This window comes from Fulmarus glacialis, unplaced genomic scaffold (assembly GCF_000690835.1).
Source record: "Fulmarus glacialis isolate BGI_N327 unplaced genomic scaffold, ASM69083v1 scaffold12063, whole genome shotgun sequence".
NCBI classification, from domain to species: domain Eukaryota; kingdom Metazoa; phylum Chordata; class Aves; order Procellariiformes; family Procellariidae; genus Fulmarus; species Fulmarus glacialis.
Genome location: NW_009201125.1, coordinates 19,371 through 32,134, shown reverse-complemented (window position 1 = coordinate 32,134; position 12,764 = coordinate 19,371). Strand labels below are relative to the sequence as shown.

General features: G+C 40.4%; 1 protein-coding gene across 1 annotated transcript in view; it reads right to left on the bottom strand.

Moving 5' to 3' along the window:
- The window catches only part of LOC104073896 (dedicator of cytokinesis protein 8-like), a gene marked incomplete at its 3' end in the record, with an annotated part of 29,004 nt that extends 17,184 nt beyond the window's left edge, over positions 1-11,820 (bottom strand). The window contains exons 1-7 of the mRNA XM_009573831.1: positions 11,734-11,820; positions 8,348-8,523; positions 5,301-5,372; positions 1,797-1,920; positions 1,365-1,577; positions 751-836; positions 137-203 (exon numbers count right to left, since the gene is read on the bottom strand). Of these exons, the coding sequence (XP_009572126.1) occupies positions 137-203; positions 751-836; positions 1,365-1,577; positions 1,797-1,920; positions 5,301-5,372; positions 8,348-8,475 (690 nt within the window). The remainder of the gene's footprint in view (positions 1-136; positions 204-750; positions 837-1,364; positions 1,578-1,796; positions 1,921-5,300; positions 5,373-8,347; positions 8,524-11,733) is intronic.
- Positions 11,821-12,764: the final 944 nt, after the last annotated feature.

Below are 12,764 nucleotides of genomic sequence, written 5' to 3'. Positions count from 1 at the left end.
TTTGACTGAATAAAAAGAATTCTAGATCAGACTGCATGTGTGAAAAAGTTGCATGGTTTTTTTAAGTTTTCCTAAATTATTACTCCAGAGATAAAAACCCAAGCCAACTGAAGAAAAACACTGTATGCACACTTACCTTTTTTCTTTCTTTTATGTCATAGAGAGCTATGCATGCAAACAAAGGTTCGATCTCTATATCAAACCTGTTAAGGAAAGACACACAGGACACTGATTAATACTGCACTCTTATGACTCTGTATAATAAAAAAATAGAAGGGCTATATTTCGACTGGCACTTCCATTAGAAAATAAGGAGAAATATTTAGTTTCTCTCAAAGCCTGGAGGATTTTTTTATTAGTGCATTTTATTAGGTGATTTCAAGAGGAAAAGAAGGCAAGTAAACTGCAAGCAACGTATTTTCTAAACTTGTCAGAAAGGTGGTCTCAGACATCAGTTAAAAACGATCATACCTTTCCTGAATTTTTTTTATCAAGTCCTGTAGCGTGTACAGAGACCGATCTAGTTTGTTGGAAATATATAATTTGGGCTCATTCCCAACTCCTTTTCACCCTGACAAGTTAAAGACTTCTGTAATGACGGATAGAAATAGTCCTCTGCTACACTAAGAAAAAAGAATCAAGCACGCAAACGCTTGCTGAACAGGACACCTGCAGTGGTGTAGCAGGGTCGGCAGCACTACACTGGTATGAACTAAGAAATGGTGAGCGAGGCTTGTGAAGGATACTTACTTCAGAGTCTGCAGCTTCACCAAAATCCTGTTGCCCAGATGTTCCTTTGGGCGATCCGGCACCGGCCGTATCTCCACTGCATCTTCCTATCATTAAACAGTTACTCTAGTCATACTCAATTAAAACAACAATTAAATTTACATACTTACATAAAACCTTTATGTGATGTTAACTAGGCCACTGCTGCAGACTAGCACCTCCCTCCACTCAGCAGGCATTTCATCTCTTCCGAGATGAAAGAAAATTCATTTGTATTTCTGAATATTTACACTCTGACCACCATCTGGCATTTACACTTCTGGCCCCCCAGCAAGCGTTACAGCGAAGGGTAACACCCTGACACAACCGTACCACCAGCACGGGGCTTGACCCGCACCGAGGGGGGTGTAACGAATCCTCAGGCAACATCACGAGTCTGAGTACAACCCCTGCATGCACGTTCAAGATAGCTGGCAGGAGCCCATGGTGACGTGCCTTCGCCGTCTTCTTATCCAAGGGAGACACATGTCCCGGCCACAAACCCTATTTTTCAACCGCGGTGCGGCTTTAACCTCAAATATGCTGGGGACAGCCAGCTCAGGAAGGCTTCCGGGCCAGCCGGCCTCCGAGCTCACCTCGTCCACAGAGGGGTAGAGGGCGAGGAGCTCGGCGTGCCTGTTGGTGCGCCGCGCCTCCTCGTTCTGCCTCTCGAACTCCTCAGCGCTGACGTGCCGCAGCAGGTTTTCCAGGCGGGGGTCTGGCTGCAGGCTGCGCAGGTCGAAGTCGGAGGAGGCGAGGGTCGTCCTCGAGGCCTCCTCGGGGAGCGCGTGGACATGTCGAGGCCCCGCCTATTGGAAAACAACAAAATGGCGAGCTGTGGCTTGGGCACTGGGATGTCATGAAACATCTCTTGCTTGTCTGGCAGAGAGGGCACTAATGCCACCTCTGCCGTGCGGCCTAGTGGCAAGCACAGCTCTCCGCTTGACGCCATTACAGAGATCCTAGGATGCTTCCTCTGAGGAAAGCTGCTATATTTGATCACTTTTCCCAAAGTGAAGGAAATGTACCTGAAAGCTTGCATCGCCGGAATCCAATGTTTCCGATTCGAATGTTTGTTTTTGAAGCGTCTTGTGAAAATCTTTTCGGGATCCCTTGTTTTTCAGGCTACAAGTATCTGAATTCCCTTGGTTCCTTTCACAGAGAAGCCCAAGCAAGCCAGGACAAGGAGGATTTAAGGGAAAATAAAACAGAAAAGACAAATTTAAAAAAATATTAAGCAACTGGAAACATTATTGTGCAAAAGAGCAGTGTAGCATAGCTTTTGTGCAAAAATGTGACGTTTCACAACATTTAATTGTTTTATCACACCACTGCAACTCTATCGTGTATATTAAGAACGGTTTTGAAAGGAAAAAATTCATTCAGATCATTTTTGCATAGACTGTGAGCCTGAGACAGCAGCAAAACCTGAACAAGGTACAAATTCAGCTCGGAGATCCTCATCAGACACGGTGATTATTTCAGTGACCTTAAGAACACAGATCAGGATCGCTTATCTCTTGGCTGGCTCTTTAGTCCTGCACTTATACATCGAGGAGCTTACTGCTCTTGTCCTGGACCTAACTGGTATCGCAAGTTTAACACATACACCAATCTACACCTTTCAAACAGTGCCTGTTTTTTGAAGAGGGATATTGCTATGGCACAATGTAACCCTCTCTGCTGGCAACTTCCCAAAATTTTGCAGCAAGGTACCAATTTCAAGTCACATTTTTGTGGCAGGTGGAAAAAAACAGCAGGTAACCTGAAAAAAAATACCAGACATGTCCAGAGCTCAACTTCTTCCGCTTTAGTACGCATTTTGCTAAATCCTGTGATGGCCTTTTTGCAATCAGCCTCCTTAGTTACAGTATCCTGCTTCATTCATTTTCCTTTTTGTAACACTCCCAAAGCCATGTCTAAACATCTGAGTACTTTCATAAAGATGCCAAGATAAGCAATTATTGATCAGGGAGACACCTTTTTATTACATTTTGGGAGTAACTAAATTATATGCTCTGGTGTGTTTTAATTTTAATTGTTTGCATTTTAATCGTTTGCCAGTTCAGTGCAAATGAAAACTGAAGTCGTAAAAGAGACAATCCCAGCTCTCCTTGGATGTGACCTTGTTTTGGAACCACCTTAATCATCCAGAATGAAAGACAGAAATTCTGCACAAGTTTACTTTAAGACATTTCAGGATCCAAAAGTGGTTTTGTTGATTATTTTTTCACTACCTCTGGTGGCAAACAGATGATTAATGGAGAGATTTAAGTACCTGAGATCACGCTTTCCCTGTGGTGCGCATGCTACAGTAGAGATGCCTTTCCCCTAAAGTATTCCTGGAAAATTTATTTATATTGTTTATTTATTTTGAAAAGCATGGTAGCAATTAAAACTCACCAAGAGGCAAACCCTGCTTTTAGTGCACATGTCAATTTAATGGCCACACACCAAATGAAGAAAATGGGATGAGGAAAAGGAACAAAGGACAACTGAAAGGAGAAACTGACAGGCACAGGAACAAGCCTCCCATTCAGCCTCTGGCAAAAACACAGGGACCCCTCAGCTGTGTCCAGCCCCTCTGTCACACACCTCTCCGCCCTGGGGCACGAAGACCACCTCTGCTCATGCCACCCACTGAAGACTCTTCAATCTTCTATTTTGAACCTTCATGCCCATGAATGGGTGAAAGTCGCTTGCACACTCCTCTCATCCATAGCTCACCAGGCCATACATGCAGCAACCTGTCCTATGAACCTTTGTCTCCCAAGTAGGCAACTACAGTTTTTCCAGCCTTTCTCAAAACAATGCAAAGCTTTCTACAACCACTTTTTCTCACTTCTCTCTTCCTCTCATATCTGTTTTGAGAATAGTGTCCAAGCATAACACGAGAGTCCCAATAACAATCTATCATGGTTTATGTGACATTGCAGCATCTTTTACACTGTCTTGTCCTTTGCAATTTTTAATAACTTGTTTGCTTTATTAGCCACAGCCATCAAAGCTCAGGTCTCAGGCAGGGCCCTTCATCATGTTTACCATAGACTCAACTGCTCAATAAAGTTTTTGAATGCAAATTTGCCTTACCTGAATGAATGAAATAGTAAAATACATGACAAATCTTTTCATGCATGTGTATTTCTACAGCTCCATTCACATTTCTACAAGCACATGTAAGTCCAAAAATAGCTATGTTCTATTTTTCACCTCACCTGCTTTACTGCTCGCTCCCTACTTGTGTGCACAGACAAAGCTGCACGCTGGGTCTTTACAGCACACTCAGAACAACACTATGTGAAAGAGCTAGCGCCTGTGCTCTGAGTGGTGCAGGTGGAGAGCCTGCAAAACCCGCTAGCTTATTTTTAGTGACTCACTGAGGAACCATTCTGAGAACTCAATCAATTTCATCAGCATGCCGGAGGAAGTCTCGTAATAACCCTCAGTGGCTGCTCCATCCCTGCACAAGCTGCACAATCAAACAATGCAATTCCTCTGCAATCACCAGAAGTCAACCCGTAACGCACTGACTGCTGATGTACATCAGGTCAGAAAAACAGAGAGTGGCAAGGGCGGGCGAAGGGACACAATGAAATGGGAGCAAATGTGCCAGCACTCTACCATCAGCTGCTACTACTGCTTCTCAAGAACAGGGTGTGAGTGCCGGAGGGGATGAACAGGAAGCGGCACAGAAAAACAGAGCTCCAAAAACCTCTTTCTGAAGAACAGGAGGGGGTGATGGAGAAGGCGGTGAGTTCCACTGGCACAGCACATCCCTGAGAGTCTGGGGACAGACACCCCTGCATAGAAAGCACTGACTGAGAATTCCCTTCACATTTAATACACAAAATGGAATGAAATTATAAAATTAGATTAAATTAAATCAAATTAAATTAAATTAAAATAAAGTATAGGAAATGAAGTCACTTGTAATGACTACAGGTCCAGTTCTGTGTGTTGAATTACACTGACCTCAAATGCAGAAATCCCTTCCTGATTAAAATAGCAAAGGTGGATGTTACACTAATAATCCCATGAATACAATCAGTCACTGCTGGGAAAGCCCATAATCCTGATTTTTTTGTTGCTACTAGCACTCTGTTTCATTTTCAGACACCATTAGAAATCAGAGCGTGTTGAATTTTCAGGGGCATGGAGGGAAAAATGAGGCGCATAGAAATGTAATCTTTATCCCTGTTATCTTTATCCCTGTTATCTTTCCTTTTAGTGTGATCAAATAACAGTAGTATTCCTGATTTAGACAAATCATCATTACAGACAGTTGATGTGAATTTCTTCCCAATTAATTCTCAGAATGCCTGAAATTAAGAAGCAGATGCAACAATATTTATGTATAGCCCACCAGCTCAAACAAAACAATATAGTTATATATACTACTGAAAAGTCAGTTCTTGTCGTCAGTCACTGATTCAAATCATTATTCTTTAGGATTACTTACAATAGCATGCATCTCCTCTCTGACAAATAAGATGCAAGGTATTTTGTATTTTATTTACTTGTACATAGCTTACTTTCGATTCACAATCAGCCACTCCCGGATATACGTCTGAACACAGTCTCTGACATGTGAGTCGAGTTCAATCCTGGGGAAAAAGCAACATATTGTAAATATTTTAGTACCTAGGTCATACCTTAAGGACAAAGAAATTTATCTAAACATGCTGTTCAGCTAAAGGCCTCTCTATTAGTCCTCTCCTGTATATCTATTTTACTTGTGAACTATTGTTTGAGATTTAAAGAATTCTGTGTACTGCATGAATTCTCTGATGCAGGTTTTTGTTACTGTGTTTATAATATAAATTAAGAAACATACATTTAACAGAGGTAACTATTTGCCATACTGTGCATTTCATGAATATAAGACCAATGTTGCTATAAAATAGAGCAAAATAAAAGAAATTGTACCAGGTACCCATCTTTGTGATTTTCAAAACTTGATAACAAGTCTCAACATATAGAGCTATTTTTCCAGAGGCCTCGGCTCCTTGACTCTTGCAAATGCATAGTCTCTTGTATGTTTTTGGTTTAATTTTCTCTTTCTCATATAAAGGAAGAAAATTCTAAAAAGGGACCCTAAGCTTGTTATCAGATAGCATAATGAAGATCTAAGAATATGTTTTAATTTAATTTTATGATTTTCAAATAAGTCTCATTTAATGTAGGGAGTTGTCTGTGCTGCCTAATAGGCTAGATACTGACTGGAACTGAAATATTATAAGCTAAAGTTGATGTCCATGAATTTGCTGTCATGATGTGGTAGCATAATTCCCCTATTCTAAAAAATGTTAGTGGCCTGTGCCAAAATCACCTGTTATGTCCCCTAATCCAAGTGAGTAAAAGAGTAGGACACACATGCAACGCAGAAATGGGTGAAAGATATGATACTTTTTAACGCTTTTGACCCAGAACTCTTAACAGATTTGCAACCAATTACCAAGACCGGATAACAATTGATTTGGGTTCACGCGTGCACTGCAGGACAGATCCTTGGCCAATACCAGACTGCTGTGTGCCCTGCCACTGGTGGTCTGACACAGCACATAGTCACATCCTGCATCTAGTTCAGGTGGGACGTATGTTTGCAAGCAGGCAGCACGTTAACCCGTTTTCGTAGGTGGTATGTTTCCTGCTCTCAGTGCAGGAAGACACCACAGACTGCATCACCTGCAGGCAAATCTTTGGTGCATGCCCCTACTGTGCTCTCATCTTCCCTAACATACCCTGGCATCCTTGACCAGGATTTTCTATGAAAGCACTAATATCAATAATGGCAGTGTGAAGGGCTAAATGGGAAGCTGCTGTGTAAAAAAAATCTGCTGAAAGCATATTTTTTGGTATTGACTGTTTGAGCTTTGCCACAAAGGTTTACAAAACCCTTAATGTCACTGTGGTGCAAATCAGGCCTAAAACCGGTTGTATGGCGTAAGCCTACACATTCTGCTGCTGGAAAAACAAATAGAAAATTGCTGTTTTAAACAGCAGGCTTGCTGGGAAGTAACCTTGGGAATAGGGAAGAAATGGTCATCTTATCTTTTAAATCTCATTTCAAAGTTGGATAATTTTTTACTATTTTTGTCCATCATTTAAATAAATGGGAACTTCAAGCACCAAAACGTTCACTGTCTCCCACATCCATTCTCTCTCCCCAGTCCACAGGAAAAAAAGAATTCATTATAAAGATTGGAACATTTTCTATGAGTAACTTCAAGTGAAAATCACCTTTTGTGCAACTGTTACAAAACCCCCTAGGAGCTGTATGATTCAAAGAGTTCTCAGATGACCTAGCATCGTCTCTACCGCCTTTGCTCTTCTGTACTTCCTGAGCGATGCATTGGGCCAAGAAGGAACTTGCAGGCTGAGACCTTGCTTAAAGAGAGGGGTTGTCAGCTAGTCCACAGCTAGCAAAAATCATATAAACTGTGGTTCCTGCTTAGCCTCATGGCATTTAGTATGTCGGACAGAAAACACTGAACAAATACCGCTGTTGTAGGCTCTAGTTTATAAATCAGAGCAGACTGTAACAACTTTTGCAGGAACCAAGGGGGATGTCCTGTGAGTCAGGACACCATAAACTAAGCCTATTTGTCTCTTCAGCGTTCAGGTCCAGCAGAGAATATGGACTGTGCCGTTCATTTCCTGAATATACTGGAAGGAGCCAGCCCCTCATCCCAAACACGTTGCGTAGTTAGCTGTCTTTGCAGACACAGCAGTTTGGCGCTAAACTGGTGCTGACTTCAAGTTTATCTCACTGTTACTGCTTGCAAAACTCCATAGGCGTTTGTGGTTCTACTTGAAGGTACCATCTACAGCGAAGCAATCCTTGAAGAGTATTTTGTATACAATGCATAGGACTCTCCTAAACCACATCAGAAAACTCTCCAATGCATCCCTTTTTCTCATTTTGAAAAATTCTGTTGTCCATAGTTTGCCTGTTTATCAAACCAGCTTAAATATTTCCAGGATGGCCAAGCACCAGTATCAACACATGCTACCTATTTTAATTTAAAAGCTGTTGAAAATAGTGAAATTATTTCATTAATGTCAGCCTGAAACCAAAACCTTGTGAAGTATGAACTGTTTCCCACCACTTAAGCAAGAAAGGTACTGAGAAAGAGATGCTTACTGATCTGATCAATGCTATGTAACACATAGCTGGCGGGGAAAAAAAAAAAGAAAAAAGAAAAAACCCTCAATCCTATGCTTAATACATGATCAGAATCAACTTCCACCTCTGGGATCACAGCTACAAAATTATTTTTCATACTACCCTCCTGCCCTTCTTTACTCTTCTTCCTGGTCTACGCCTGCCTCACTTCTGCTGCTACTAGCTAGCTCAGGAAGTTGTGTAAGCACTTGCATAATTTTAAGTGTGCAAACAGGCCAAACAGAATCAATGGCAAAGTTCAAATGTTTAAAGTTCAAATGTTTAAAGTTCAAATGTTTAAAGTTCAGCAAGTGCATAATGGCTGGATGGATGGGAGAGTGAGGTGTCTGGATCAACCTCTTCAAAACTATTTTTAAACCTGCAGCATTTCAGAGGGAGAGAAAGTCTCCTTACCCATCTTCTGGCATAGAGGGTTGCAAAGTCCTGCACTCTTTGGGTGTAAAGACAACGTCCAAGTCATCTTCAGGAAAGTCAGCAAGTTCTTGTGCTAGTTCTGAGTCCAAGTTGTTCAGCCGCGTCATTAGGAAGCCTTCAAAATCTACTGGGTCTACTGCGTCGTAAAAGGAAGGCTAATGGAAGAAACAAAGAGGTGTTTATTTTAGCAACAGAAGGTTTTTCTTAATATTGTAATTTAGGCTTATTTATTTAATTCTTGTCATTGTCCCATTATTTATTAAACATCGCAGATAGACTTCTAACCTCATATATAGTGCCACTGCATTTAATGTAAGGAAAAGTTGCTAATGAAACATTCAGCTGAAAAAAGAAAGGGAACAAAGAGATAAAACTTTCAAAACACAAAGAAGAAATGGAAGATACTACACGTAAATCCAAATTTGCACCCATTTTCTCTGTTGAGCTTTCCTAGATGCTGGTAGAAGGAGGGCTGACCGAGGTACATCCTGGATGCCCTCAGATGTGTTCTTCTGGATTCCCATGAAGTGCACTCAGCCCCCCTTCTCCAATCTATGGTATTAATCAGAGTTGTGAAAAAGGCAACAGAGGACAAGGGCAGGTGACCAAAATGACAGTGACAGGCAGCACCAGCTGGCAGGGAGCTGCCAATAGACTCTACAGCACATGCAACGAGAGGCACTAGCAGTAACAAGGCCAAGGCGGTAAGTCTCGGCAGTTATACTGACCTAAGGACCAACTATAAACACCATGGCTACCATCATGAACATGGCACCCATTTGAAGTGTTGTGCCTGACAGATACTGACTAGTAGAAATGCTGTGTGCTTCTACTCCAAACAAAGGTGAGGGCAAGATATACCCAAAATCAGAAGAAATAATTTTTTTCCATCTCTGAATGTTACTGGTTTGCATATTATTGGAGTTCTAATTTTATTGGGTTTTTCAACGGTTAGTACAGTAACTACACAAGTGATTACATGGAACTACTGAAGTTATTATTGCAAACTTTAGATATCCACCATTTCTACAGCACATGGCATTGCACCTTGATAGAGTGCAGTTGTATCTGATTACATGTAATCAGCCATTCTTACACAGAATGTCTGATCAGAACGAAGTTAAACAAGTACAAGCTCTGCTACTCACACACGCCATGAAGCTGTCTGGCTCTTTTTATCTGCTTAGTCTCAAAAACAGAGGCAGAAAATCTTGTTTGATGTGCTACCTAGAAATGTTCCACATACGCATAAATGTGACTTCATATGTTAAAAGCATATGTTATTCTATGTATAGATAAAACTGAAAATTATTTTACTTGGTATATAGCCAACAAAAAATAGCCAGTATATGTTTAAAAAAAAACCCCATCTGTCCAGTTGAGTACAGAGACCAGCATGTCATATTGTTAATTTTCTTGACAAGTAACAAATATATCTAAAAGCTACAGCTTTAGAAAACCTATAGTTCATGTTCTGTGAATTCCAGAAAGGCCAAGGACACCTCAGTGCAGTAAAAGCACTGAAAATAGTTAGAGCATTAGAATAATAGCACTGGAATAACTTATTTACTAGGAGGAAGAACTCCAGCAAAAAATAGCTATCAAATCATCCTCTTGGTAAAGAGCAAGGATTGCATTGCACCAATTAGCCCAAATATGTTTCACAAGACCGCTTTCTGAAGCTGCCAGCAATACATAGTCTGAACATAGATCAGATAATCTACCTCTATGGTGCTGTTGGTGGGGTGTGGGGAAAATAAGGCACCCAACGTCCCTCATATCAACACTGCCTTTATATTCAACGTCACTGAGGCTACTGTCTCATCCAACATGCGTTCTGGAGCTATCCTCCTTACACTCCAGTGTTCTTCTCCACAAATAAAATCTGAGGGCCAAAATCGTGAAGTCTTCACTCATTATTACTGAGTCCTACTTGTGCAAGGCTCTCATGGAAGTTGACAGGATTTTCGCTTGAGCATGAAATGACCTCTGCACATAACAGTGTTACACCCAAAACATCAGGAATTTTAGCTCAATAGGGCAATAAGAAATTCCACAATTTATGAAACATGCAAAGGTGCTCAACAGTGGCAAAGCTCTGGGTAACTCTGAACTAAAATGGCCCACACATTAACATGCCACGTCAGTCACTGTAGATAGGAAGATGAGTGAAAGCTGATTAGTGGTAAATACAAGTTTTGGAGCCTTTTTTGAGTTCTGGAAATATAAGTGAGGACGTTATTCAGCTAATAAAAATCCAGAAACATCTTGCAGAAAGTTAAGCATATTAAGAAGAAATGTGCTAAAAATGTCGAGGAGAAGCAGACCAGTTTAAACTTTTGAAAAAAATAGATGTGGTAAATACTCCTGCAAATGATGTAGTAGAGACCTTTGAACACAACCAACCACCACCCCCCACCTCAAGTTCCCCTTTTATAGGGAAACTGTATTGGTCTCTGCATAAATAAAGTCTCTGAGCTCACCCCTCTCCCTGTACATTTAAGGGATCGATTGAATTCTTTTGAAAACACCTTTGGGAAAATCTCTCTCTTTCTTTGTCTTTTTATCCAAAGGGAAAACCTAAAACCGACAGTAAGTCCAGCAAATCATGAGGCAGCCAGGTGAAGAAATATTCTGTGCTGGTAATAAATTTTTAGGTTAAGCACTATCTTTGGTTTGTACCTAGTGTAGTGCTGAGCATACTGGATCAACGGTTATGAGTAAATAGTGATCTTTATCAGCTACTGATTTCTTATTAATTGTCAGCATAATATCCTTGAAATTCACTTACTGTACTGCCAGCGGGTAAAACATTACATGTTAGTGTATATATATATATATATATATACACACACATATATGATGATCTACTAAAAAAAAAAATTCACAAAAGATTAAAGTAAAACACATCTTCAAACACATCTTCTGTATAAAAAAGCATATTACATCTTTTCAGTTGCTGGAGATGTAATGTTTTGCAGGCAAAATGTTTTTGCTTAATACAGTCTAATTTTTGATTAAGCATTGCACTTCCTTTCAGAAATCACACTTTTCCATTCTGACAAGTCAAATCCATTGCATTTCATTATGTTTTCTAACTTTTTCTAGTTGAATTGTTAGTAATAATCTTTAATCACTAGAAATGTGTGCTTTTGACTATCTTAAATTAGACACAAATATAAAAAAGATGATGAAAATGGTAAATGCAGATGGAGGGTAATGGTCTCTCTAACGATTGGTGCAAATTATCAAAGGAAACAGAGATACTGTTTCAACTGAGAAGCAAACCTCCTTTTCACACATCATACAAGTGTGCAAAACAATTATTCTACAGAAAATGCCACAAATCAGTACTGCAAACATACCTTTTTAAGGATGATGGATTAGAGGCATGTAGATTGTGACAGCACACAAAATGGCAGCTACGGCGTAATACTCAGTAAATGAAATGTTACGAAGTTTCTCAAGAGCAAAAGCAGTTGTCTGCACGTAGAAGAAGGGACCTAGCCTCCCCAGGCTGAATAACCACAAGGAGCAAGTTAAAACACCACAGCATTTCAGATTAAGGAAGTGAGTAGTGGCGGGAGGCCCTGACACACAGGAAGTAACCGCTAACATCTAGTGTTTTACATTTTTCACAATCACTGGTGCACAAAGACTTTTCCCGCTTCTACTTAACGGGTCTCACAAAAATAAGAAAAAATTAAAAAGGTAGGAAGAAGGAGAGTATCAAAATCTTAGTTGGTTTTATTTATGGCATAGTATGTTTGCAGAATACCCACCCTCCTGAAAGGCAATTAAAAAGATCTGGCATTTTTTCCCTTTGTCATAAGGGCAGTGTCACATGGTCTGACTTTTTTAGAAGGGGATTACATGTGGAAGGCTGAAGATGATTTGGAGGCACTTAACAGTTGACTCAGTTATACCTATGCCAATCAGGGTATGCTTTGGCATTTCTCACTTAACATGCTTACTCTACAACACTGAAAAACAGGTCAGTGTGCTAGTGTCTCTGCTGCTAGCTCTGGAAACTGTATTAAGCCAAGGTAGCTAAGCCTCTCTACCTTTCTTTTTTTCTCTTCATTCACTGACCTCCTTTTGCAAATCATCTGTCATCACCACACAATGCACTTACTTGATCGAGTTGAATGTTTCCAGCAAGAAAAGGATGTAATATACTCCAACATTTACTAATTAACTTTGATTTATAGTAGCATGCAGAAAGACCATCTTTTTCAGGCTCCAAGGACCATTCTCAGTTTTTTCAAACGCATAATTTCCTCAGCTCACCAGGAAGTATTTTTTAACAACTAAAGGCAGAAGCCAGTGGAAAGCAAGGCAACTTGAGAAGATCACTTAATTTACCCTAAAAACATTAAGCAATGTATATGCCAAA